The 26,974-nt window shown below is 41.3% G+C and overlaps 1 protein-coding gene across 1 annotated transcript in view; it reads left to right on the top strand.

Annotated features, from left to right (window-relative positions):
- LOC128066359 (integrin alpha-M-like) overlaps positions 1-26,974 on the top strand; it is a 43,309-nt gene that overhangs the window by 13,260 nt on the left and 3,075 nt on the right. Inside the window, exons 11-23 of the mRNA XM_052659378.1 lie at positions 7,093-7,222; positions 7,746-7,888; positions 14,969-15,109; positions 15,202-15,411; positions 19,876-20,006; positions 20,089-20,252; positions 22,799-22,953; positions 23,050-23,181; positions 23,404-23,477; positions 23,685-23,826; positions 23,921-24,043; positions 25,462-25,541; positions 26,631-26,714. Coding sequence (XP_052515338.1) covers positions 7,093-7,222; positions 7,746-7,888; positions 14,969-15,109; positions 15,202-15,411; positions 19,876-20,006; positions 20,089-20,252; positions 22,799-22,953; positions 23,050-23,181; positions 23,404-23,477; positions 23,685-23,826; positions 23,921-24,043; positions 25,462-25,541; positions 26,631-26,714 — 1,709 coding nt within the window. The remainder of the gene's footprint in view (positions 1-7,092; positions 7,223-7,745; positions 7,889-14,968; positions 15,110-15,201; positions 15,412-19,875; positions 20,007-20,088; positions 20,253-22,798; positions 22,954-23,049; positions 23,182-23,403; positions 23,478-23,684; positions 23,827-23,920; positions 24,044-25,461; positions 25,542-26,630; positions 26,715-26,974) is intronic.

The raw sequence follows: 26,974 nt of genomic DNA, 5'->3' as shown, positions 1-26,974 counted from the left end.
ATATGACCACTGGAAAAACCATAGCCTTGACTAGACGGACCTTAGTCGGCAAAGTAATGTCTCTGCTTTTCAATATGCTATTTAGGTTGGTCATAGAGTAGTGTGTATCTATAAATCCCAATTTCCTAATTTATCCCTTCTCCCACTTTCCTCTTTGGTAATCATAAATATGTTTTCTATGTCTGTGAGTTTGTTTCTGCTTTGAAAACAAGTTCAGTAGTATCATTTAAAAGCTAATTTATTTATGTTTGATTGTGCTGGGTCTTTGCTGCTGCACACAGGCTTTCTCTAGTTGTGGCGAGCGGGGGCTACTCTGAGAGCAGGGGCTACTCTCTAGTTGCAGTGACAGGCTTTTCACTGCAGTGGCTACTCTTGTTGCAGAGCATGGTCTCTAGGCGCATGGGCTTCAGTACCTGAGGTGCATGGGCTTAGTTGCTCTACAGTATGTGGGACTTTCCCAGACCAGGGATTGAACTTGTGTCCCCTACACTGGCAGGAGGATTCTTAACCCCTGAACCACCAGGGAAGTCCCAGATACTTTTCAAGTTAGGATTTTCATTTCTTTTGGATATTTACCCAGAAGTATGATTGCTGGGATCACAGTAGTTTTAATTAAAAATTTTGAGGATACTCCTTACTCTTTTCCGTAGTGGCTATACCAATTACTTTTCCACTGTATATAATGTTTCCTTTTTCTTCACATCCTCAGCAACACTTATTTCTTCTGTTTGTGATGACAGCCATTCCAACAGGTGTGAAGTGATAGCTCATTGTGATTTTGGTTTGCATTTCCTTGATGATTAGTGATGTTGAGCATTTTTTTCATGTATGTCTTAGCCATCTGTATGCCTTCTTCAGAAAAATGTCTTTTCAGATCTGCCCATTTTATTTTTTATTTTTTTGTTTTAATTTTACTTTTACTTTATTTTACTTTACAATACTGTATTGGTTTTGCCATACATTGACATGAATCCACCACGGGTGTATACGAGCTCCTAATCCTGAATCCCCCTCCCACCTCCCACCCCATATCATCTCTCTGCATCATCCCCATGCACCAGCCCCAAGCATCCTGTATTGAACATAGACTGGCACTTCGTTTCTTACATGATGGTATACATGTTTCAATGCCATTCTCCCAATCATCCCACCCTCTCCCTCTCCCTCAGAGTCCAAAAGTCCGTTCTATACATCTGTGTCTCTTTTGCTGTCTTGCATACAGGGTCATCATTACCATCATTCTAAATTCCATATATATGTGTCAGTATACTGTATTGGTGTTTTTCTTTCTGGCTTACTTCACTCTGTATAATTGGCTCAAGTTTCATCCATCTCATTAGAACTGATTCAAATGTATTCTTTTTAATGGCTGAGTAATACTCCATTGTGTATATGTACCACAGCTTTCTTATCCATTCATCTGCTGATGAACATCTAGGTTGTTTCCATGTCCTGGCTATTATAAACAGTGCTGCAGTGAACATTGGGGTACATGTGTCTCTTTCAATTCTGGTTTCCTCAGTGTGTATGCCCAGAAGTGGATTGCTGGGTCATAAGGCAGCTCTATTTGCAATTTTTTAAGGAATCTCCACACTGTTCTCCATAGTGGCTGTACTAGTTTGCATTCCCACCAACAGTGTAAGAGGGTTCCCTTTTCTCCACATCCTCTCCAGCATTTATTGCTTGTAGACTTTTGGATCACAACCATTCTGACTGGTGTGAAATGGTATCTCATTGTGGTCTTGATTTGCATTTCTCTGATTATGAGTGATGTTGAGCATCTTTTCATGTGTTTGTTAGCCATCCGTATGTCTTCTTTGGAGAAATGCCTATTTAGTTCTTTGGCCCATGTTTTGATTGGTCGTTTATTTTTCTGGAGTTGAGCTGCATAAGTTGCTTGTATATTTTTGAGATTAGTTGTCAGTTGCTTCATTTGCTATTGTTTTCTCCCATTCAGAAGGCTGTCTTTTCACCTTACTTATAGTTTCCTTGGTTGTGCAGAAGCTTTTAATTTTAATTAGATCCCATTTGTTTATTTTTGCTTTTATTTCCAGTATTCTGGGAGGTGGATCATAGAGGATCCTGTTGTGATTTATGTTGGAGAGTGTTTTGCCTATGTTCTCCTCTAGGAATTTTATAGTTTCTGGTCTTACATTTAGATCTTTAATCCATTTTGAGTTTATTTGTGTGTGTCGTGTTAGAAAGTGGTCTAGTTTCATTCTTTTACAAGTGGTTGACCAGTTTTCCCAGCACCGCTTGTTAAAGAGATTGTCTTTACTCCATTGTATATTCTTGCCTTCTTTGTCGAACATAAGGTGTCCATAGGTGTGTGGATTTATCTCTGGGCTTTCTATTTTGTTCCATTGATCTATATTTCTGTCTTTGTGCCAGTACCATACTGTCTTGATGACTGTGGCTTTGTAGTAGAGCCTGAAGTCAGGCAAGTTGATTCCTCCAGTTCCATTCTTCTTTCTAAAGATTGCTTTGGCTATTCGAGGTTTTTTGTATTTCCATACAAACCTTGAAATTATTTGTTCTAGTTCTGTGAAAAATACCGCTGGTAGCTTGATAGGGATTGCATTGAATCTGTAGATTGCTTTGGGTAGTATACTCATTTTCACTATATTGATTCTTCCAATCCATGAACATGGTATATTTCTCCATCTATTAGTGTCCTCTTTGATTTCTTTCATCAGTGTTTTATAGTTTTCGATATATAGGTCTTTAGTTTCTTTAGGTAGGTATATTCCTTAGTATTTTATTCTTTTCGTTGCAATGGTAAATGGAATTTTTTCCTTAGTTTCTTTTTCTACTTTCTCATTATTGGTGTATAGGAGTGCAAGGGATTTCTGAGTGTTGATTTTATATCCTGCAACTTTACTATATTCATTGATTAGCTCTAGTAATTTTCTGGTGGAGTCTTTAGGATTTTCTCTGTAGAGGATCATATCATCTGCAAACAGTGAGAGTTTTACTTCTTCTTTTCCAATTTGGATTCCTTTTTTTTCTTTTTCTGCTCTGATTGCTATGGCCAAAACTTCCAGAACTATGTTGAATAGTAGCAGTGAAAGTGGGCACCCTTGTCTTGTTCCTGACTTTAGGGGAAATGCTTTCAATTTTTCACCATTAAGGATAATGTTTGCTGTGGGTTTGTCATATATAGCTTTTATTATGTTGAGGTATGTTCCTTCTATTCCTGCTTTCTGAAGAGTTTTTATCATAAATGGATATTGAATTTTGTCCAAGGCCTTCTCTGCATCTATTGAAATAATCACATGGCTTTTATTTTTCAATTTGTTAATGTGGTAAATTACATTGATTGATTTGTGGATATTGAAGAATCCTTGCATCCCTGGGATAAAGCCCACTTGGTCATGGTGTATGATCTTTTTAATGTGTTGTTGGATTCTGATTGCTAGAATTTTGTTGAAAATTTTTGCATCTATGTTCATCAGTGATATTGGCCTGTAGTTTTCTTTTTTTGTGGTGTCTTTGTCAGGTTTTGGTATTAGGGTGATGGTGGCCTCATAGAATGAGTTTGGAAGTTTACCTTCCTCTGCAATTTTCTGGAAGAGTTTCAGTAGGATAGGTGTTAGCTCTTCTCGAAATTTTTGGTAGAATTCAGCTGTGAAGCCGTCTGGACCTGGGCTTTTGTTTGCTGGAAGATTTCTGATTACAGTTTCAATTTCTGTGCTTGTGACGGGTCTGTTAGGATTTTCTATTTCTTCCTGGTTCAGTTTTGGAAAGTTGTACTTTTCTAAGAATTTGTCCATTTCTTCCATATTGTCCATTTTATTGGCATATAATTGCTGATAGTAGTCTCTTATGATCCTTTGTATTTCTGTGTTGTCTGTTGTGATCTCTCCATTTTCATTTCTAATTTTATTGATTTTATTCTTCTCCCTTTGTTTCTTGATGAGTCTGGCTAATGGTTTGTCGATTTTATTTATCCTTTCAAAGAACCAGCTTTTGGCTTTGTTGATTTTTGCTATGGTCTCTTTTGTTTCTTTTGCATTTATTTCTGCCCTAATTTTTAAGATTTCTTTCCTTCTACTAACTCTGGGGTTCTCCATTTCTTCCTTTTCTAGTTGCTTTAGGTGTAGAGTTAGGTTATTTATTTGACTTTTTTCTTGTTTCTTGAGGTATGCCTGTATTGCTATGAACTTTCCTCTAAGCACTGCTTTTATAGTGTCCCACAGGTTTTGGGTTGTTGTGTTTTCATTTTCATTCGTTTCTATGCATAATTTGATTTCTTTTTTGATTTCTTCTGTGATTTGTTGGTTATTCAGAAGCGTGTTGTTCAGCCTCCGTATGTTGGGATTTTTAATAGTTTTTTTCCTGTAATTGAGATCTAATCTTAGTGCATTATGGTCAGAAAAGATGCTTGGAATGATTTCGATTTTTTTGAATTTATCAAGGTTAGATTTATGGCCCAGGATGTGATCTATCTTGGAAAAGGTCCATGAGCACTTGAGAAAAAGGTGAAATTCATTGTTTTGGGGTGAAATGTCCTATAGATATCAGTTAGGCCTAACTGGTCTATTGTATCATTTAAAGTTTGCATTTCTTTGTTAATTTTCTGTTTAGTTGATCTGTCCATGGGTGTGAGTGGGGTATTAAAGTCTCCCACTATTATTGTGTTATTGTTAATTTCCCCTTTCATGCTTGTTAGCATTTGTCTTACATATTGCGGTGCTCCTATGTTGGGTGCACATATATTTATAATTGTTATATCTTCTTCTTGGATTGATCCTTTGATCATTATGTAGTGGCCTTCTTTGTCTCTTGTTTTAAAGTCTATTTTATCGGAGATGAGTATTGCTACTCCTGCTTTCTTTTGGTCTCTATTTGCGTGGAATATCTTTTTCCAGCCCTTCACTTTCAGTCTGTATGTGTCCGTTGTTTTGAGGTGGGTCTCTTGTAGGCGGCATATATAGGGATCTTGTTTTTGTATCCATTCAGCCAGTCTTTGCCTTTTGGTTGGGGCATTCGACCCATTTGTTTTTAAGGTAATTATTGATAAGTGTGATCCCGTTGCCATTTACGCACAGTGAGGAAACTCCATAATAAAGAGAACTCCACAAATTCCCAGAATATAGAAAGGCCACCCCAAATGCAGCAACATAACCAAGATGAAGAGACAGAGGAATACCCAGCAGGTAAAGGAACAGGAGAAATGCCTACCAAACCAAACCAAAGAGGAGGAGATAGGGAATCTACCAGCGAAAGAATTCCAAATATTGATAGTGAAAATGATCCAAAATCTTGAAATCAAAATGGAATCACAGATAAATAGCCTGGAGACAAGGATTGAGAAGATGCAAGAAAGGTTTAACAAGGACCTAGAAGAAATAAAAAAGAGTCAATATATAATGAATAATGCAATAAATGAGATCAGAAACACTCTGGAGGCAACAAATAGTAGAATACCGGAGGCAGAAGATAGGATTAGTGACATAGAAGATAGAATGGTAGAAATAAATGAATCAGAGAGGAAAAAAGAAAAACGTATTAAAAGAAATGAGGACAACCTCAGAGACCTCCAGGACAATATGAAACGCTCCAACATTCGAATTATAGGAGTCCCAGAAGAAGAAGACAAAAAGAAAGACCATGAGAAAATTCTTGAGGAGATAATAGTTGAAAACTTCCCTAAAATGGGGAAGGAAATAATCACCCAAGTCCAAGAAAACCAGAGAGTTCCAAACAGGATAAACCCAAGGTGAAACACCCCAAGACATATATTAATCAAATTAACAAAGACCAAACACAAAGAACAAATATTAAAAGCAGCAAGGGAAAAACAACAAATAACACACAAGGGGATTTCCATAAGGATAACTGCAGATCTTTCAATAGAAACTCTTCAGGCCAGGAGGGAATGGCAAGACATACTTAAAGTGATGAAAGAAAATAACCTACAGCCCAGATTACTGTACCCAGCAAGGATCTCATTCAAATATGAAGGAGAAATCGAAAGCTTTCCAGACAAGCAAAAGCTGAGAGAGTTCAGCACCACCAAACCAGCTCTCCAACAAATACTAAAGGATATTCTCTAGACAGGAAACACAAAAAGGGCATATAAACCCGAACCCAAAACAATAAAGTAAATGCCCATTTTAAAGTCAGGTTTTAAAACAAACTTTTGAGTTGTATGAGTTCTTTATATATTTTGGGTATTAACCCAAATATGGATATATGATATATTATTTGAAAATATTTTCTCCTGCTCTATAGGTTACCTTTTAATTTTGTCGTTAGTTTCCTTTGCTATGCAGAAGCTTTTTAGTTAATGTAGTCTCACTGCTTATTTTGTTTTTGGTGTTAAGTTCAAACAATCATCGCCAAGACTGATGTCAAGGAGATTACTACCTATGTTTTCTTCTTGGCGTTTTATGGTTTTTGACCTTATGTTCAAGTCTTTTATCCATTCTGAATTGATCTTTGTGAATAGTGTAAAATAGTGGTCCAGGTTCATTCTTTTGCATGTGGCTGTCTAATTTTCCCAAAACTATTTATTGAAGAGACTATCCTTTCACCTCTGTATATTATTCTCTCCTTTGTTGTAAATTCACTAAGTTATGTCCTACTCTTCTTTGACCCCATGGACTTTAGCCTACCAGGCTCCTCTGTCCATGAGATTTCCCAGAAAAGAATACTGGAGTGGATTGCCGTTTCCTTCTCGAGAGGATCTTCCCAACTCAGCGATTGAACCCATGTCTCCTGCATTGCAGGCAGACTCTTTACCACTGAGCTATCAGGGAAGCCCACAGTACATAAGAACAACATATGTATGGGTTTATATACATTCATATATAAACAGCTCTTTATTATGTTCCATTGACTTATGTGTCTATTTTTATGACAATATCATACTGTTTTGATTACTATAGCTTTGCAATATAGTTTGAATCCAGGAAGTGTGATGCCTCTAACTTGTTCTTTTTCTCAAAATGCTTTGGTTATTTGGGATCTTTTGTGATTCCATACAAATTTTAGGATTGTTTGTTCTATTTCTGTGAAAAATGCCATTGGGATTTTGATGGCACTGCAGCTCTAGATTTCTTAATCTTATTCTACCTTCTTTCCCAGGCTGGTCCTTTGCTGGGTGCTGTGGGGAGCTTTGACTGGGCTGGTGGAGCCTTTCTGCATACATCAAAGGATAAAATCACCTTCATCAATACAAGCAGGATAGATTCAGACATGAATGATGCTTACTTGGGTAAGTAGAGAAGGCAGAGTTACTCTAAGAAGAGGTCAGGATATGGCATAATTCAACCAGTGTAGATGTCCTTGGATCTTTCACAGGCTCTTGGGATAGGTTTAAAGACAGAAATATCAAAACTTCATTTTAATTATGCTCATGAAGAGGAATGGGCTTCCCTGGTGACTCAGAGGTAAAGAATCTGTCTGCCAATGCAGGAGACTTGGGTCCAATCCCTGGGTTGGGAAGATCCCCTGGAGAAGGAAATGGCAACCCACTCCAGTATTCTTGCTTGGAGAATCCCTTGGGCAGAGGAGCCTGGCGGGCTACAGTTCATGGAGTCAAAAACAGTTGGATATGACTTAGTGACTAAACAATAATACCACTACCAACAACAACAAATGAAGAGGAATAGAGTGCCAGGTTCAATTACCCCAGTCTCACAACCACTCACGGTTGCCCCTACTCACGGGACAGTCCTGTTGGTGGGGGCAGAGTCTCTAAGGGAAAGCGCCTTCTCCTCTTAATTCATCATCTTCAGGTTATGCTGCCGAAGTCACCTCGCGGAACTGGGTGCAAAACTTGTTTCTGGGAGCACCTCGATATCAGCACATTGGCCTGGTGGTGATATTCAGACAGAATGCAGGTGTTTGGGAGAAAAACGCTGAGATCAAGGGAAGCCAGGTGAGTGCCGAGTGTGTGGGGCACAGATGTACCAACAGAAGTACCCTGGGGACTAAAGGCTTCCAGGATGGGCATCACCAGTTGCCAAAGGGGCAGAGTTTTTATTTTTTTTTAAACTTTTTATTTTGTATTGGAATAGAGCTGATTATCAATATTTGATAGTTTCAGGTGAACAGCAAAGGGATTCAGTTGTACATATAAGGTGTGGCAGAGTTTTGTAAAGCAGATTTCAGAGGACTTTAAGCTAGAGAGCAGGGGGACCAACTTTGGGACAAACTTGCATTTGAGAATATTGTGTCCTCACTTTTCTGATAATAGTAAATACCAACACTTGACCTGTCCAGAGCTCTCTACGAGTCTATCTGTACACAAAACTGGCATTTGACCAGTCCATAGCCAGGATGAGCTTCCCTGATGGCTCTGACGGTAAAGAATCTGCCTGCAATGTGGGAGACCTGAGCTCGATCCTTGGGGTCGGAAAGAGTGGGACATGACTGAGTGATTAACACTTTCACTTTTTCTAACAAGTAAACCATATTAGTTATTAAAATATTGAAATAATTCTATATCTGTCAATAAATAGCTGCTTCGTTGAGACATCCTTCCCCTTCTCTCTCCCTACCCCCACCATGCACTCTGGTCCCCTCACCCAGTACTCTTTGAACTTCGCCATAATCTAGCAACTATGACACCAGATACGACCTGACTCAGAAGACTTCTAGGATGTACTTCAGCTAAGCCTGTGCTTGCTGCCTGAGCAGTCCTAGGAATTCAATATTTTGAACATCACCCCTGCAAAAACTGTTTTTAAGAAAGTGTTAGCAACTTGAATTCAGCAATCTATAAAAAGAATGATACATCATGACGAAGTGTGGTTTATCCCAGGAACATAGGGCTTGTTCAACAATGTTGCAGAAATGGGCCAACTGATTCTAAAGTTCATATGAAAATGCAAGAGACCCATAGTAGCCAAAATAATCTTGAAAAAGAAGAATTAAGTTTTGGAGGAGTCAAAGTTTCTGATTTGGGGCTTACTTTAAAGTTACAGTAATCAAGACAGTATGGTACAGCTAAGGACAGACCTATAGATCAATGGAATAGAACTGAGAGTCCAGAAATAAGCCCATATAACTACGACCAGTTGATTTTCAATAAAGGTGTCAAGTTCATTCAATAAAGAAAAAAAGATTTTCAAAAAAAATGTTGGGTTAACTGGATATCCACATTCAAATGGATAAATTTGGATCCTTACTTCAAAATATACAAAAATTAATTTAAAAAGGATCAAAAATCTAAATGTAAGAATAAAACTTATAAACCTCTTAGAGGGATTCTTAGGTGAATTTCTGTAACCTTAGATTTGGCAATGAGTTTTTGAACATTCCACCATAAACACAAGCAAATATAAAATAGGTAAGCTGGACTTCATTAAATTAAAAACTTTGAGCATCAAATTACACTGTAAAGAAAATGAAAAGAGTGGGAGAAACTATTTCCAAGTCATATATCTGATAAAGATCTGGTATTTAGAATATATAAAGAACTTTTACAATTTAACAATAAAAGGACAACCTCATTTAAAAATGGGCAAAGGATTCAGATAGATTTTTCTTCAGATAAGATATACAAATGGCCAATAAGAACATGAAAAGATGTTTGACATTACTAGTCATTAGGGAAATGTAAGTCAAAAACCACAATAGAAATAGTAGTAGAAAGGCTATTTAAAAAGAAAAAAAAAAAACACATGAAAACTAACATATGTTGGTGAGAATGTGGAGAAATTGAAACCTTCATACTTTGCTGCTGGGACTGTAAAATAATACAGCTCCTATGGACTGTGAAGAAGGCTGAGCGCCAAAGAATTGATGCTTTTGAACTGTGGTGTTGGAGAAGACTCTTGAGAGTCCCTTGGACTGCAAGGAGATCCAACCAGTCCATTCTGGAGGAGATCAACCCTGAGATTTCTTTGGAAGGAATGATGCTAAAGCTGAAACTCCAGTACTTTGGCCACCTTATGTGAAGGGTTGACTCATTGGAAAAGACTCTGATGCTGGGAGGGATTGGGGGCAGGAGGAGAAGGGGATGACAGAGGATGAGATGGCTGGATGGCATCACTGACTCGATGGACGTGAGTCTGAGTGAACTCTGGAAGTTGGTGATGGACAGGGAGGCCTGGCGTGCTGCGATTCATGGGGTCGCAAAGAGTAGGAAACGACTGAGCGACTGAACTGAACTGAACTGAACTGATGGGACAGAGTTTGGCAGTTGAAGTTCACTATAGATTTACCATTGTTGTTGTTTAGTCATTTAGTTGCTCAGTCATGCCTGACTCTTTTGTGACCCCCCATGGACTGTAGCCTGCCAGGTTTCTCTGTCCATGGGATTTCCCAGGCAAGAACACTGGAGTGGGTTACCATCTCCTTCAGGGGTTCTTCTCAACACAGGGATTGAATCTGCCTCTCCTGCATTGGCAGGTGGATTCTTTTCCACCGAGCCGCTGGGGAAGCCCCTAGATTTACAATATGACTCAGAAATTTTGCTCCTAAGTGTATACCCTTTCCCAGAATGAAAACAGTTGTTCAAACTAAAGCTTATACATGAATGTTCACAGCAGCATTATTCATAATAGTTAAAATGTGGAAGGAACCTAGATGTTCATCAACTTATGAATAGATAAACAAAATGGGGTAGATCATATAGTGGAATACTATTTAGCCATAAAAAGTGTGAAGTGTTGATACATGCTACAACATGGATAAACATTGAAAACTTTATGCTAAATTTAAAAAGCCAGCCACAAAAGACCACATATTATATGATTTAATTCACCTGAAATGTCCAGAGTAGACAAATTCATTGAGCCAGAAAGTAGATTAGTGTTTGCCTGGATATAAAGGGAGGGGGCAGATTGGGAGTGACTTTTAACAGACATAGGGCTTCTTCCTAGGGCGTTGCAAATGTTTTGGAATTGGCGGCGATGGTTACATAACGTTGTGAATATACTAGAACCCACGAAATTTTATACTTTAAAATGATTAATTTTGTAATGTAAATTTTATCTCAATTTAAAAGAGACATTCTGGGGGAAAAAAAATCAATGTAATTCACCATAACAACAGACTAGAGAAGAAAAAAGTAACAATCTTAACAGATATGGAAAAGAATTTGACAAAATACATGCTTTCATGATGTTACCAGCAAATTAGGAATTAAAAGGAACTTCCTCAACCTGAGAAAGAACATTTAAAACAACAACAACAGCAACCTACAACTAGCATCATATTTAAAAGTAAAAGAGAATATTTTTCCTAATTGGAAACAAGGCAAGAATATCCACTTTCACCACTCCTATTCGATATCATACTGGAAGACATAGCAGTGCAATAAGGCAAGAAAAGAAAAGAAAAAAGAGCATGCAGAATGGAAAGGAAAAAATAAAGCTGTCTCTATTTACCAAGGACATGGCTGTTTGCCTGGGAAGTCCCAAAGAATCTATTAAAAATAATTATGTAACTAATAAGTTATTTCAGTAATTTCTCAGGATACAAGATCAACATGTAAAAATCAGTTGTGTTTCTAGGCCTGCAATGAATATTTGGAAATTTAAATAAAAAAAAACAAAACAGCATCATTTACAGGAGCACCAAAGACCATGAAATGCATGCATGCATGCTAAGTTGCTTCAGTCATGTCCAACTCTTTGCGACCCTATGAACTGTAGCCCACCAGGCTCCTCTGTCCATGGGATTCTCCAGGCAAGAATACTGGAGCGGGTTGCCATTTCCTTCTCCAGGGATCTTCCCAACTCAGGGATTGAACCTGTGTCTCCTGAATCTCCTGCACTGGCAGGTGGGTTCTTTACTATTAGTACCACCTGGGAAGCCAAGACCATGAAATACTTACGTATAAATCTAATAAAATGTGTATAGTATCTTTATTCTGAAATGTACAAAACACTGATGAGAGAAATCAAAGACCTAAATAAATGGAAAGATATACTGTGTTCATAGATTGGAAGACTCAATATTGCTAAGATGTTACTTCTCGAGTTGATCTATAGATGCAACACAATGCCAATCAAAATTCTAATTTATTTGTAGAATTAATGAGCTGGTTCTAAGATTTATATGAAAAAAATCAAAGAAAGTAAATATTCAAAACAGGTTTGAAAAAGATCTTAGGTAAATACTATTAGGTATTTGGTGGAAGATTCATAGACTACCTGAATTTTAAGACTTCCTGTAAAAGTTGCAGTAAGCAGAACAGTGTGGCAGGAATATCAGAGAAACAGAATAGGCCTCAAATAAACTGATACATATATAGTCAGTTGCTTGTCAATAAAGACACAAAGATAATTCAATGGAGAGTTCAATGGTGCTGAAACAATTGAACACCCATAGTAAGAAAACAAAACCTTCTACACATATCTTGTCAACTGATCCATGTTAAGATTAATTCAAAATAGATTATAGAGCTAAGTGTAAAATCTAAAACTATTATACTTGTGAAAGAAAACATTAGGAGAAAATTTTTGTGACCTTGCATTAGTCGAAGAATTCTTAGATATAACACTGAAAACATGGCCCATAAAGAAAAAAAAATGATAACTAAGAAAAGTTTTGCTCTGTTTATTAAGAGAATGAACAGATAAGCTACAGACTAGAAGAAAATATTTGCAAATTTTCTTTCCTTTTTAAAAATGACATATTTGAAATAAAATTACATATCTGACAAAAGACATATCCAGAATACATAAAGGATTCTCAAAACTCAACAACAAGAAATCAAATAATTCAGTTAAAAAAATGAGCAGAATATTTGAACAGACACTTAACCAAAGAAGATATGTGAATGGCAAATAAGCACATGAAAAAATGTCCCATATCATTAAATCATCACAGAAATGCAAATTAAAATCATAGTGAGACACAACTGCACACCTATTAGTATGATTACTATAAAAAAGAAATAAACTTGCAATATCAAGTACTGGCAAAGATGTGTGGCAACTAAAACACTCATACATTGCTGTCAGAATGGAAAAATGGCATTGGAAAAATGACTACTTTGGAAAAGTTCATCAGTATCTTATAAAGTTCAGTATACAGTTGCCATAACACTCTTAGGTATTTATCCAGGAGAAATAAAAATAGACATTCACATGAAAACCTATATATAAATGTTTCTAGTGGCTTTATTCATAAATGCCCCAAATTGGAATCAACCCGAATATCCCTCAACTGGGGAATGGATAAACAAGCTGCGGTACGTCTGTACAATGGAATACTGGTCAGAAATAAATCAGAACAAATTAATGATACATACAACAATATGGATGAATCCCAAATGCTTACTCTAGTTGAAAGAAGCCAGATCTGAAAAGCTACCTACTGTATAATTCCCTTTATATAACATTCTGGAAAAGGCAAAACTATAGGGACAGAAAACAGATCAGTGGTTGCCAGGGGCTGATGACTGAGGAAAGAGGTTGATTACGGCAAAAGGGAATATTTTGGGGGTGAGGAAACTGTCCTGAATCTTGACCATCATGGTAATTACATGAATTTATGTGTTTGTCAAAACTCATAAAACTGTAGTAAAAAGGTTGAATTTTATTATGTGGAAATTATACCCAATAAACTTGACCTAAAAGCAAAAAAAAAAAAAAAAAAATCCTATTGCTTTTATGATGAAGCTTAAATGCCTTTATTGAACTATGGGGGAGCAGGTGGGGGCTTGGTGGTGGGGCTTCCCTGATGGCTCAGAAGTAAAGAATCCTCCTGCAGTGCAAGAAACACAGGAGACATGGGTTTGATCCCTGAGTGGAGAAGATCCCCTGGAGGAGGGCATGGCAACCCACTCCAGTATTTTTGCCTGAGAAATCCAGGCAAGAATCTATTAAGATCTCCTGGGGGATCCAGGCAAGAGTCTCCTCTGCATGGAGAGAGGAGCGTGGCGAGCTGCAATCCACAGGGTCTCAAAGTGTCAGACACAATTGAAGGGACTTAGCATGCACATACACGGACTATCAGGAGGCTGCCCTCAGAGGTGTGTGGGGCAGAAATCAGACAGTAGTGAGTCACTGTCTTGATGCCATCTGCACTTTTCCTTCCTTGAACTTGCCCCACAAATTAGAAATTTCCATATACATCTCCCTTTTATCTGGTACTGTTCTCCCTTCCAACCTCCTGAACTGAAAGCCTTGAAGGCACCGTCTCCACCACCCAGCCTCACACTTAGCAAAGAGCAACCCTTTGTTTGTTGAATGAATGACTAAACAGGTGATTTCTATGGATGAAGTCTACCCATTTACAGAGAACATATCTTGATATTTTTTGAACGTATTTTAAAACTCTTTTAAAATGTAAACATTATTTCTCAATATCATGCAAAAAGAATTCCTGTAACAATAGTTATTTTTAATCCAAGCCAGTCGATTACCTATTAGCCAGACTGCCAACTTTGATTTACCCCCTAAAGACTTCCAACGTATTGAAAGGATATCCCGTGTGGTCTTCCAGGCTTTTCTCTCCATATTTTCTTTTTTTTAAATTAAAACAATTTTATTTTATTTTTGGCTGCTCCAGGGCTTATTTGCAGTGCATGGAATATTTCATAGCAGCTCGAGGACTCTTGGTCACAGGTGCAGGCTTCTCTCTAGTTGTGGTGTGCAGCCTCAATAGTTCTGGTACTCAGGCTTAGTTGTCCCACAGCGTGTGGGACCTTGGTTCCCCAGCTAGGGATGGAACCTGCTTTCTCTTCATTGGAAGGTGGATTCTTAACTACTGGACTACCAGGGAAGCCCCTGTCTGTATTTTCATATCCAGCTTCTTTGCTACCTTTATCATCTCCCTGGAACATGGTTTGGGGTGAATCCTCACCACCACCCATCAACTCTATAACAGGCTCTTCAGCTGGCAGTACACTGAAACAAGGATTGATCAAGAAACAGGGAGAGGATCTCATCCACTCCAAAGGGCCTTCCTCAGCAGGCGTGATTTTACGTCACAGGGAGAAAACCCTCATGCCCTGTTTTAGGTGGGAAGAGGTATGGGATCTTGGCCTTATCTCTTTCAGATTGGCTCCTACTTTGGGGCCTCCCTCTGCTCCATGGATGTCAACAGAGATGGCAGCCCCGACCTGGTCCTCATCGGGGCCCCCCATTTTTACGAGCAGATGCGAGGGGGCCAGGTGTCCGTGTGCCCCTTTCCCCGGGGGGTGAGTAGTGATGAGACCCGGGCTTGGTGGGGTCTGGCTGTGGGATGGAAGGGTCGCCTGGGGTAGGACCTGACACTATTTTTGTTCTGCAGAGAGCTAAGTGGAAGTGTGATGCTGTCCTGCAAGGGGAGCCGGGCCACCCCTGGGGCCGCTTTGGGGCAGCCCTGACAGCGTTGGGGGATGTGAATGGGGACAGGCTGGCGGATGTGGCCATTGGGGCCCCGGGAGAGCAGGAGAACCGGGGTGCTGTCTACCTGTTCCATGGAACCTCAGAACTGGGCATCAGCCCCTCCCACAGCCAGGTGAGGCCGGATCATCTGTCCCTTTCTAAACCAACACTCCCTCAGCTGCCAGGTCAGTTCTCCCACAAGCCCTTTGTAGAACCTTCAAAAATAATACACACTTCACAAAAAGACCACAACTAGAGGAGGTGCACAGGGCCAGCATCACTGCTGCCACTCTACAGGAGGGAAGATGAAGGCTCAGAGGTAATGAATGGTGAGCCAGAAGTGTTAGGATGTAGACATTCTTCTTCGCTGAATCTCAGTCTTCATAGGATGACCAACAGACCTGGTTTGCCCCACATCTGTCCTGGTTTGGGGCTTCCCTTTCAGCTCAAAAGGTAAATAATTTGTCTGCAATGCAGGAGACCTGGCTTGGGAAGATCCCCTGGAGGAGGAAATGGCAACCCACTCCAGTATTCTTGCTTGGGGAATTCCATGGACAGAGGAGCCTGGTGGGCTACAGTCCATGGGATTGCAAAGAGTCAGACACGACTGAGCAACTAACAGTAACTAACTAACCTCCTGATTTTAGCAGTGAAAGTCTCACAACACAGGAAGCCCTGTGGTTGGTCATTCTACCAAGACTGCATGCTTCACGGGTGTGTGACCTGTGTAGTCACTCAGGGCTCCTCTCTCAGGAGGGTGCTGTGCTTAGATTAATGCTCTGCTCCAGCCATCTTGAAATTCTTAGCAACTTTCGAATAAGGAATCCTGCATTGTTTCCCCCCCATGGAGTCCTGCAAATTGTGTAGCTGATCCTGATGGCTGGTCACTTGAAATGTTGATTGCCACAACGGGTTTCCTCCTGAAGAGGCTTCCTCTTTCCTGGCAGATGAAGCCCACTGTCTAAAGGGACCCCCACAGTCTGGCTTTCTCCCTTACAGCCCACTGAGGCCATCCAGTCTTCTGGTCTCTGACTTTTTTTCAGCATTTCCGCCCCCAAATTTTTCTTATGTCCTTTCTCTGTTTCTTCGTCACTCCTGCCAAATCCCTCACAAGGTTCAACCCCACTAACATCACCTGAAGTTCTTAAAAAATGGGTGCATAGGCCCTGCCAGTAAGGGTTCTGATTTAATTGATCTGAGGTCAGGGCTCCAGGGGCTTCCCAGGTGGCTCCAGCAGTAAAGAACCCATCTGCCAACGCAGGAGACATGGGTTTGATCCCTGGGTCAGGAAGATCTCTTGCAGGAGGGCATGGCAACCCACTCCAGTATTCTTGCCTGGAGAATCCCATGGATGTAAGAGCCTGGTGGGCTACAATCCATAGGGTGGCAAAGAGTCAGACATGACTGAAGCATGTATGGACAGAGCCCCAGGCATCAGTAAAATTTGTCCATTTTATTAAGAAAAATTTCAATGTACAGTGAACATCCATGTATTTATAAGCTAAAATCTACTATGAATATTTTACTAGATTTACTTTTTCACATCTCCATCCTTGTAGTCATCCTTTTCTACCTGTTCATCAGTTCATCACATTTTAAAATGCATTTCAAAGTAATTTGCAACACCAGTCCAACTTCACCCCTAAATGCCTCACCATGTATATCATTAACTAGAATTTAATATTTGCTTACCGTTATTTTAAGATAAAATGTATAGACGGGAAATGCACAGATCTTTGGCCAGTCGATGAATTTTGAAAAATATAACCCACAATCCTGGGAATTCTCTGGCTGTCCAGAGGTTATGACTCAGTGCTCTCACTGCCATGGCCTGGGTTCAATCCCTGATTGGGGAACTAAGACCCTGAAAGCTGTGTGGTATGACCAGACAAACAAAAACCAAACAAACAACCCCCAATAATTCTATGAAGGTACATGCCTGTAAAATTCCATGGACAGAGGAGCCTGGCAGGCTATAGTCCATGGGGTTACAAGAGTCGGACCCAACTGAGCAATTTCACTTACTGTACCGAACATCATTATCACTTTAGAAAGTTCCCACCTGCTCCCTCCCAGTCAATTTCTGACCCCACTCCATCCTAGAGGAAGCTACTGTTCCAATTATTTTCAACCATAAATCAATTTTGCCCATTCTAGTGTATGGACTATTATGCTATGTCAGCCCTAGTATTTTTCACACCTTAAAAAAAATAATTTTACTTATTTATTTATGGCTGCACTGAATCTTCATTGCTTTACCAGTTTTTCTCTAGTTGTGGCCAGCAGGGGTTATTCTCTAGGTGCGATGCATGGGCTTCTCATTGAAATGGCTTCTCTTGTTGCAGAATACAGGCTTCTAGGGCTTGAGGGCTTCAGCAGACACACGTTCTTTGGTTTACAGCCCAGCACTCCTCACGTTCTCCCCTATGTGTCATGGAACCTCTTTCCACAATCTTGTAAATATTATAGTTAAGCCTTTTTCTCATTGGCATCTGTTGTTTCTTTGTGTAAATGGGATTTGAAGGGTCTGGTTTTACTTTATTTTTATTACAACACTTTACATGCTTGTATAAGTTAAAAGATCTAAAGTAAACAGTGAAAGCCCTAGCTCCTTCTGCCCTTTTATCTTTACCAGAACTTGCCCTGGAAAGGAAAACAAGAGTAAGGGGAGGGTCCACACATTCACCCACCCTCACCCACACCCCCATACACCCATCCCCACCCGTCCCCACATCCACTTACATCCACACTCAGACCCACCCACAACCCCCATAGACCCACATCGACTCACGCCCATACACACACTCCCACTCCACTCACATTCTCCTCTCCCACACCACAGACTTTGGAATTAAAAATAAATGCAAAAAGGATCATGCAAGCTTATTGTTCTACTGTTTGTAATTTTTACTTGTTCTTTTTCTATGACTGGAACCTGGGGTAGTCAGTATTTCAACAAGCAAATGTCCTGTGGATCTCTCAACTACCATATTATATAATTTCAAAACAAAGCTTCCTCCCAATAGGATAAAATAATTTTTTCTCAAAAAATTTGCAGTATAATGTATGTTCAGTAAACACACAAATCTTAAGTGTTGAATTTTCACATCTGTGAACCCGAGTAAGCACCACCCAGATGAAAATATAGCACATTTCCAGCATCCTGCACTTCCTCATTCTTCTTTCCAGTTGACAAATTCACTTAAAAAATGGCAGTAAAACAAACATGACCTAAAACTCACCACCTTAACCATTTTTAAGTGTACACACTTCACCGGCATTAAGTACATGACAAAGTCACTTTTAAAATTTCTTAATATATTTGGCTGTTATCCTTTCAGTTAGGCTTTATTTTTGGGAGGGGCTCCAATATCACTGCAGATGGTGACTGCAGCCATGAAATTAAAAGATGCTTGCTCCTTGGAAGAAAAGCTATGACTAACCTAGACAGCATATTAAAAAGCAGAGACATTACTTCACCAACAAAGGTCTGTATAGTCAAAGCTATGATCTTTTCAGTAGTCATGCATGGATGTGAGAATTGGACTATAAAGATGACTGAGCACCAAAGAATTGATGCTTTTGAACTGTGGTGTTGGAGAAGACTCTTGAGAGTCCCTCGGACTGCAAGGAGATCCAACCAGTCCATCCTAAAGGAAATCAGTCCTGAATATTCATCAGAAGGACTGATGCTGAAGCTGAAACTCCAATACTTTGGCCGCCCGACGCGAAGAACTGACTCACTGGAAAAGACCCTGATGCTGGGAAAGATTGAAGGCAGGAGGAGAAGGGGACGACAGAGGATGAGATGGTTGGATGGCATCATTGACTCTATGGACATGAGTTTGAGTAAGCTTCAGGAGTTGGTGATGGACAGGAAAGCCTGGTGTGTTGCAGCCCATGGGGTTACAAAGAGTCGGACACGACTGAGTGACTGAACTGAACTGATCCTTTCGGTGTTAATTTTCCACATAGATTGAAGGGTCAAAATTGTTCCTAACAGCTTATTATGAAAAGTAACAATTTTCCTACCCACACTGTGATTTCCTCTTTGTTTTTCCTCCTTTTGAGGAAACCACTTTCAGCTCTTTCAATGATTCTCCATACTTGCCAAGGACACAATTATATTGCTGCTGCTTGATTTTTGTTTTTGCATTGACTTCCTACTATGGAAGGTGAGGACTGAGCTCTCTTTGAGGCCTCTCTTTTCAGATATTCACATGCTTTGCATCCCACCCCCACATTAAATTTATATGATACTTTTGGTTACATCAATACAGAGTGTTTGCATTTTCCTGACCACATAAGAGAGATCCAACTGAATCAAGAGATTCAGCAGAGTCAAATAGTATACTGTCTCTTCTTTCCTGTGAAGCTTCTTATTTTCCCTGGAAAACCCAGCAATTATGGAAATTTTTGATATCATCTCAAGGTTGTGATTTAAAGCTGAATAGTTACCTTAATTTTTTAAGAAATGGTGGGAGGTGTGACTTGAGTGGAGCCCAGACAATCTCTCCTTGGGTCACCCTGGGAGACTGAGTTACTCTTTTCTCTGTTCTTTCCCACCTCTTTCTCTCCTCTTCTTTTCTACCGTCAGCGGATCACAGGCTCACAGATCTCCCCCAGGCTTCAGTATTTTGGGCAGTCACTGAGCGGGGGCCAGGACCTCACAATGGATGGACTGGTAGACTTGGCTGTCGGGGCTCAGGGGCATGTGCTGCTGCTCAGGTGAGAACATACCAGGTATCTTCTTTTTAAGGAGTGTGTTTGCTGTACGATGGCCCCTGATGGCCCTCTGGCTTCCCCCCAGGTCACAGCCTGTGCTGAAAGTTGAGGCGACGATGGAGTTCACACCCAAGGAAGTGAAGAGGAATGTGTATGAATGTCGTGACCCAGTGGTAAAAGGCCAGATTGCTGGGAAGGTCAAAGTCTGCCTCCAAGTTCGCAAGAGCACATGGGACCGGCTGGGAGAAGGTGAGGCTGGGTGGGTGAATTTCAAGAGGTTAAATGACTAGGGACATTGATGGGCTCTGATAGCGTTCTTCAAGCTTGGATGGAGTAAGCAGATGGTTCCCCTGCTAGGGCATGGGTGGGGAGGCCCAGAAAACACCACCAAAGAAGTAAGTCTCTGGCACTTCCTTACAATCTCAGTTCCCTATAGAATGAAGGGCCCCACCCTGTGAACTAACCAGATATATATTTTTTAACTGAGAGATGGGCAGAGGAGCTTGGCAAGCTACATAGTCCATGGGGTTGCAAAGAGTTGGACATGACTTAGCTACTAAACAACAACAATAATTTGTTCAAAGGGGAGACTGAGTTGATGAAGCTAAACACAAACTCACAAAGCATTCAGACATGTATTCCATCACAACTAACTTGACTTCCTCCCTTGTCTCTATTCTGAGTGGCATTGTGCTTGGGGTGAGAAAGAGTAATGGTGGTTCTAGAGAGAAACAAGGGGAGGAGATAAAATTAGTTTTCTAGCAATAATCTTACTGGACTGAGGAGACAGCAGTCAGGGTTTGGGGCAAACAACACGGCTAGAAATTGAGAGTGAAGTCTTGGAGAGTAGAGAATTACAGAGAAGATCCCCCAAAATCTACACGGAAATTCCATACAAGTCATTGGCTGACTTCTAAGTCATGCATGTCCAGGTCAATACTTCCAGAAACTCAGTGGAAGAGAGCAACTGGAGAGCTAATGAGTTGAAAAGAAATCCAGCTGCTGGGGAAGCAGAGATTTGAGTGGGGCCTTGAAAAACACCTTGGTCCTTCTGTTGGGAAAATGTCCATTGAGACGGGCAAGCAAGAGAAACAACAAATAGATATAGACCCACAGATGATTCAGATATTAGAATTATCAAATCAGAATTTAAAATATAACTAAAATTAATATCTTCAAGAAAAAAGAGGAAAGGATGGAGAACTTCATTAAAAAAATTTGGATTTTGTGAGTTAAATGGAAACACTAGCACTGAAAAACACATGGAATGGAATTGAGAATTCAATACATTTAATAGCAGATTAGGAGCAGAACAAACAGATATACATTACTATATATAAAATAGGTAAACAAGGATTTACTGTATGGCAGAGATAATTATATTTAATCGATATCTTGTTTAACCTATAATGGAAAAGAAGCTGAAAAATATATATATGTATAACTGAATCACTTTGCTGTATACTTGAAACTAAAACAACACTGTTAATCATCTATACTTCAATATAAAATATAATTTTAAAAAAGATATGGTGGTAAAGACTTTTCTAAAACTAGTGAAAGACATCAAGATTCTCTACCAAGACAGAGCAAGATAAATATAAAAGGAACCATAAATTGGTACATTACACCAATGCCCACAACACTAGACACTGTAGCATCCCAAGGTACAAACTTCTGAAGAACAAAGACAAAGAGAAAAAAGTGAAAAGCAATATACTTTAAAAATATATTTAATTTTCTAGCTTGTAACAGAATAGCTATTATTTACTGAGCACTTGTTATGTGGCAGGCACTATGCTAAATGCTTCATAGGCACAATTTTATTTTCACTATTGGGAAGATAAAATTATTATCTTCAATTTAAAAATAAGGAGGAACTTTCCTGGCTGTCCAGTGGTTAGGGCACTGCGCTTCCAATGCAGAGGCCAGGGTTTGATCCTGGGTCAGGGAATTAGATCCCACATGCTGCAAAAAGACCCCATGTTGTTGTTCAGTCCCTAAGTTGTATCTGACTCTTTGTGACCCCATGAACTGCAGCATGCCAAGCTTCCGTCTCTCACTATCTCCCGTAGTTTGCTCAAATTCATGTCCATTGAGTTGGTGATGCCCTCCGAACATCTTATCCTCTGTTGCCCCATTCTCCTCCTGTCCTCAATCTTTCCCAACATCAGGGTCTTTTCCAATGAGTTGGTTCTTTGCATCAGGTGGCCAAAATGTGGGAGCTTTAGCTTCAGCATCAGTCCTTCCAATGAATATTCAGGGTTGATTTCCTTTAGGAATGACAGATTGGATCTCCTTGCAGTCCAAGGGACTGTCAAGAGTCTTCTCCAGCACCACAGTTCAAAAGCATCAGTTCTTCAGTGCTCTGCTTTCTTTATGGTCCAAGTCTCACATCCATACATGACTACTGGAAAAATCATAGCTTTGGCTAGATGGACCTTTGTTAGCAGAGTGGTGTCTTTGCTTTTTAATATGCTTTCTAGGTTTGTCGTAGCTTTTCTTCCAAGGAGCAAGTGTCTTTTAATTTCATGGCTGCAGTGATCTTGAAGCCCAGGAAAACAAAAGTTGCCACTATTTCCACAACTAAAATATCCTGTGTGCTGCAATTAAGACCTGGCTCAGCCAAATCAATACGGAAATAATTTTTTAAAATAAGGAACTGAGAGACACAGAGAGGTCAGCTAATGTGGCCAAAGTTGGTCAGTTGGGGAGCAGAGGAACAGGGCCTCCACCTGTTGCCAGTCTGACTCCAAAGCCAGGCTCCTTACCACCATTCTTCCCCGCCCCTTCAGGAGATACCCAGAGCACTATCACCTATGACCTGGCTCTGGACCCAGGTCGCCCCCATTCCCTGGCCATCTTTGATGACACACAGAACAACACACGCAGACATGTAGAGACGCTGAGGCTGAGTCAGAAATGCGAGACCCTGACGCTCCGGTTACTGGTGAGCAGGGGGTGACCACCCTCCTGGGTCCACCAAGCAGGGGGTGGGCTTGTGAAGCTGAGAAGGCTGGATCACCAACCCCCCACTGTCTCTCAGGATTGTGTGGAGGACTCAGTGACCCCCATTTCTCTGCGCCTCAACTTCTCTCTGGTGGGGGAGCCCGCGCACAATTATGGGGGCCTCAGGCCAGTGCTGGGTGTGGATGCTCTGAGACTCTTCACAGCCTCGGTGAGTCGGGAAGATCCCCTGGAGCAGGAAAGGGCAACCCACTCCAGTATTCTTGCTTGGAGAATCCCACAGGCAAGAAGAGCCTGGCAGGATGGGGTACCAAAGAGTCGGACACGACTGAGCAACTAACATTTTCACTTTATTTCAAGATTTCACTTTACTGTTTCGTTTCACATCCTGTCCCGATTTCCTTTTGTTTTTCTCATATTCCGTGTTTGGCAGCTTCCCTTTGAGAAGAACTGTGGCAATGACACCATCTGCCAGGATGACCTCAGCATTACATTCAATTTTATGGGGTGAGTTCCCTGTCCTCGTTTTTACCCCTAAACCTGCACCGTGACCTGGTGCTCTGTTCTGGCCCGCAAGGGAGCCTGGCGCAGAGCAGCTGCTGCCGCCTCATCCACTATCTTCTCTCTCCCAGTATCTGTGCCTCCTTCCCTACAGAGCACATTCACTGCAGGGAAGCCCCCAGCCTCTCATGGCCTGGCTTCTTCCTTCCACAGCCTGGACACCCTGGTGGTGGGTGGTCCCCGGGACTTGAACGTGACGGTGACTGTAAGAAACGAGGGCGAGGACTCCTACAGAACTCAGGTCACCTTCTTCTACCCATCTGGCTTGTCCTTCCGGAGGGTGTCAAGCAGCCAGGTAGCCAAACCCTTCTCAGGCTCTGTCTGACTTTGCTTGCCCTGCCCCGTGGCTGCTGGTTGACTTCACCAGCTCTGCCTCCCTGGCCTTCCAGAACCAGCGCTCACATCGATTCTGGCGCCTGGCCTGTGAGTCTGATGTCTCCACCGAAGGGTTTGGAATCTTGAGGAGATTAAGCTGCGGCATAAACCACCCCATTTTCCCAGACAACTCGGAGGTCAGACTGCTGGCTCCTCCTCCCTTTTTCTCCTTTGTTTTCTTCTGAATTCTTCCCTAGTTCTTCTCCTTTTTCCCACACTGCATGGCTTGTGAGATTTTAGTTCCCAGACCAGGTATTGAACTCAGGCCCTTGGCAGTGAAAATATGAAATCTTAACCAGTGGACCATCAGGGAATTCCCTTCTTCTTCTTCTTTTTAAAAGTAGATCTTTCTTTCTCTCTCTCTCCTTTTTTTTTTTTTTTGAAAAAAAGTTTTGCTGAGATAAAATCCATCTACCATTACGCTACACCCATTGGGCTTCCCTGGCAGCTCAGACAATAAAGAATCTGCTTGCAATGCAGGAGACCTGGGTTTGATTCCTGGGTTGGGAAGATTCCCTGGAGAAGGGAATGGCAACCCACTCCAGTATTCTTGCCTGGAGAATTCCATGGACAGAGGAGCCTAACAGGCTATATAGTCCATGGGGTCACAAAGAGTCAGACACGACTGAACGACTAACACAAACATTTAAAGTATATGGTCCAGGGACTTCTCTGACAGTCAAGTGGTTGAGAATCTGACTTGCAATGTAGGGGACACGGGTTTGATCTTGAGTTAGGGAACAAAGATCCTATGCCACATGCCACTGGGCAATCTAAGCTCAAGTGCCACAGCTAGAGAGCCCACACACCCCAAGACCTGATGCAGTCAAAAATGAATAAATGAACAAATTGAGAAAAGTATACAATCCAGTGGCTTTTGAAATGTTCACAAAGTTGTGCATTCATCAGCGTGATCAATTTTAGAGTATTATATTCTTAATTTAATGTTTAAAATATTACTTATTTGTTTGGCTGCATTGGGTCTTACCTGTAGCATGTGGGGTCTTCTCTGCATCATGCAGGATCTTTCGCTGCAGCTCATGAACTCTCTAGTTGTGGTCCACAGGCTCAGTAGTTGTAGCACTTGGGCTTAGTTGCTCCAAGGCATGTGGGATCTTAATTCCCCGACCAGGTATTGAATTCGAGTCCTCTGCATTGCAAGGCAGATTCTTGACCCCTGGACAACCTGGGTAGTTCTAGAGTATTTTATAACCACGCCCCCCCCAAACACCTTGCTCCCTTTGGCCATCAGCCCATGTCTTCCCATCTGTCCCAGTTCTAGGCAACCACTAATCTATTTTCTGTCTTGAGATTCACCTGTTCTGGATATTTCATATAAATGGAATCATACAATATGATGGCTTCTTTGAGCATCACACTTTCAAGGGTTACCCATGTTGCAAGATGTATTAATACTCTGATTCTTTTTATTGCTGAATAACACTCTGTTGTACGGATGTACCACATTTTATTTACCCATTCTTCAGATGATGGACATCTGGGATGTTTCTTCTCTTCTTACTCTTCTCACCGTCTCTCCTTTTTCCAACTCCAGATCACCTTTAACGTCACATTTGATGTGAACCCTGATACTTACTTTGGAAACAAGCTACTTCTCAAGACCAGTGTTACCAGGTGAGCTATGCCTGGCTTCCCACCACATCATCAATTTTGAGGTCCCAGCCCCTTGCTGATGGTGAACCATTGCCCTCTCCCCACTGGTTCTCCCTTCAGCTCATTCATTCACTCAAGAAACGCCAACTGGGCACCCAGCACATGCCAGGCATGTTGCCCAGGCTGATGGGATAGCAACAGCCAAGATGGCTGTGGTTCCTGCCTCATGGAGGTTATAATTTAGTGGCAAGGATGGACAGGAAAGTTGAGGGTTACCATACAGTATGAGATGAATGATGTCCAGTGTTGTTGGGAGTTTGGTGTTCAGAGAGGAAGATTCATTTGGGCTGTGAGTTAGCCAAAAAAAGTGAAAGAAAGTGTTAGTCTTTCAGTCATGTCCAACTGTTTGTGACCTCATGGACTATAGCCTACCAGGCTCCTTTGTCCATGGAATTCTCCAGCCAAGAATACTGGAGTGGGTAGCCATTCCCTTCTCCAGGGGATCTTCCCAACCCAGGGATCAAACCCGGGTCTCCTGCATTGCAGGCAGATTCTTTACCATTTGAGCCACCAGGGAACCCCAACAAAGGCACAAATTGAAGGTGGGCAGAAATATAGAGAGAAGAAAGTGTGAACCAAGCCATGCCTGGATACGGCAAACGTCAGGCTAAGTTTGAGCTCAGGAGGCAGAGTTGAAGGACTTGGTTAGATATGGCCCATTTCATGTAATGACCGACAGGTGCTATTAGGGAGTTTGCAGTTGAACTTGGGAGGGACAGGACGTGATCACCTTTGCATGCTAGAAAGATCTCTCTCCAGGAGGGCGGGGGATTAGGGCAGGAGTGGTTTTGAGTTCAGGGGACCAGTGAGAAAAAGAAGGTGCTCCAGGCATCCATCCAGGTGAGTTGGGATGGGCCTGAACTCCACGGGGCAGCCCTGGTCTTCCCTACAATTTCTATTTCCTCTTTAGGATTTTAAGGACAGTGTTTAAGATGCTGAGAGGACAGGACTCAGTGGTTGGTTGGTGCTAGAGGGTGAGGGAGAGATAGGAGAAGGAAAGGCTGATTCTCAATTCTCAAGAGCTGGTCAGAGCTCTCTGTTTCCCTTCAGTGAAAACAACATGCCAGGGAACAACAAAACTCACTTTCAGCTGGAGCTGCCTGTGAAATACGCTGTGTACATGGTGGTCACCAGGTACTGGCTTCCGGGGCTTTTTGCTCTGCTTTCACCCCAGGGCTGGACATGGTGCATCGAGCATCTGTGTGCGAGTCTGTGCGCGTGTGCTTGTGTGTGTCTGAAGTTATGTGTGCACACGTGTGCGTTTGTGTGTGTGTTGGGGGGGCCAAACTGGCACACGATGCAGGTCCCCTGACACAGTCCTTGCACACCATCGTGCTCTCGCTGTCTCAGTTGTGTTTCCTGTGTGTCTGTTCTCCCATTAACACCTTTAGCCC

Source organism: Budorcas taxicolor, chromosome 2 (genome assembly GCF_023091745.1).
Source record: "Budorcas taxicolor isolate Tak-1 chromosome 2, Takin1.1, whole genome shotgun sequence".
NCBI classification, from domain to species: domain Eukaryota; kingdom Metazoa; phylum Chordata; class Mammalia; order Artiodactyla; family Bovidae; genus Budorcas; species Budorcas taxicolor.
Note: the sequence above shows the minus strand (reverse complement) of the source record. Positions and strands in the feature narration are given on the sequence as shown.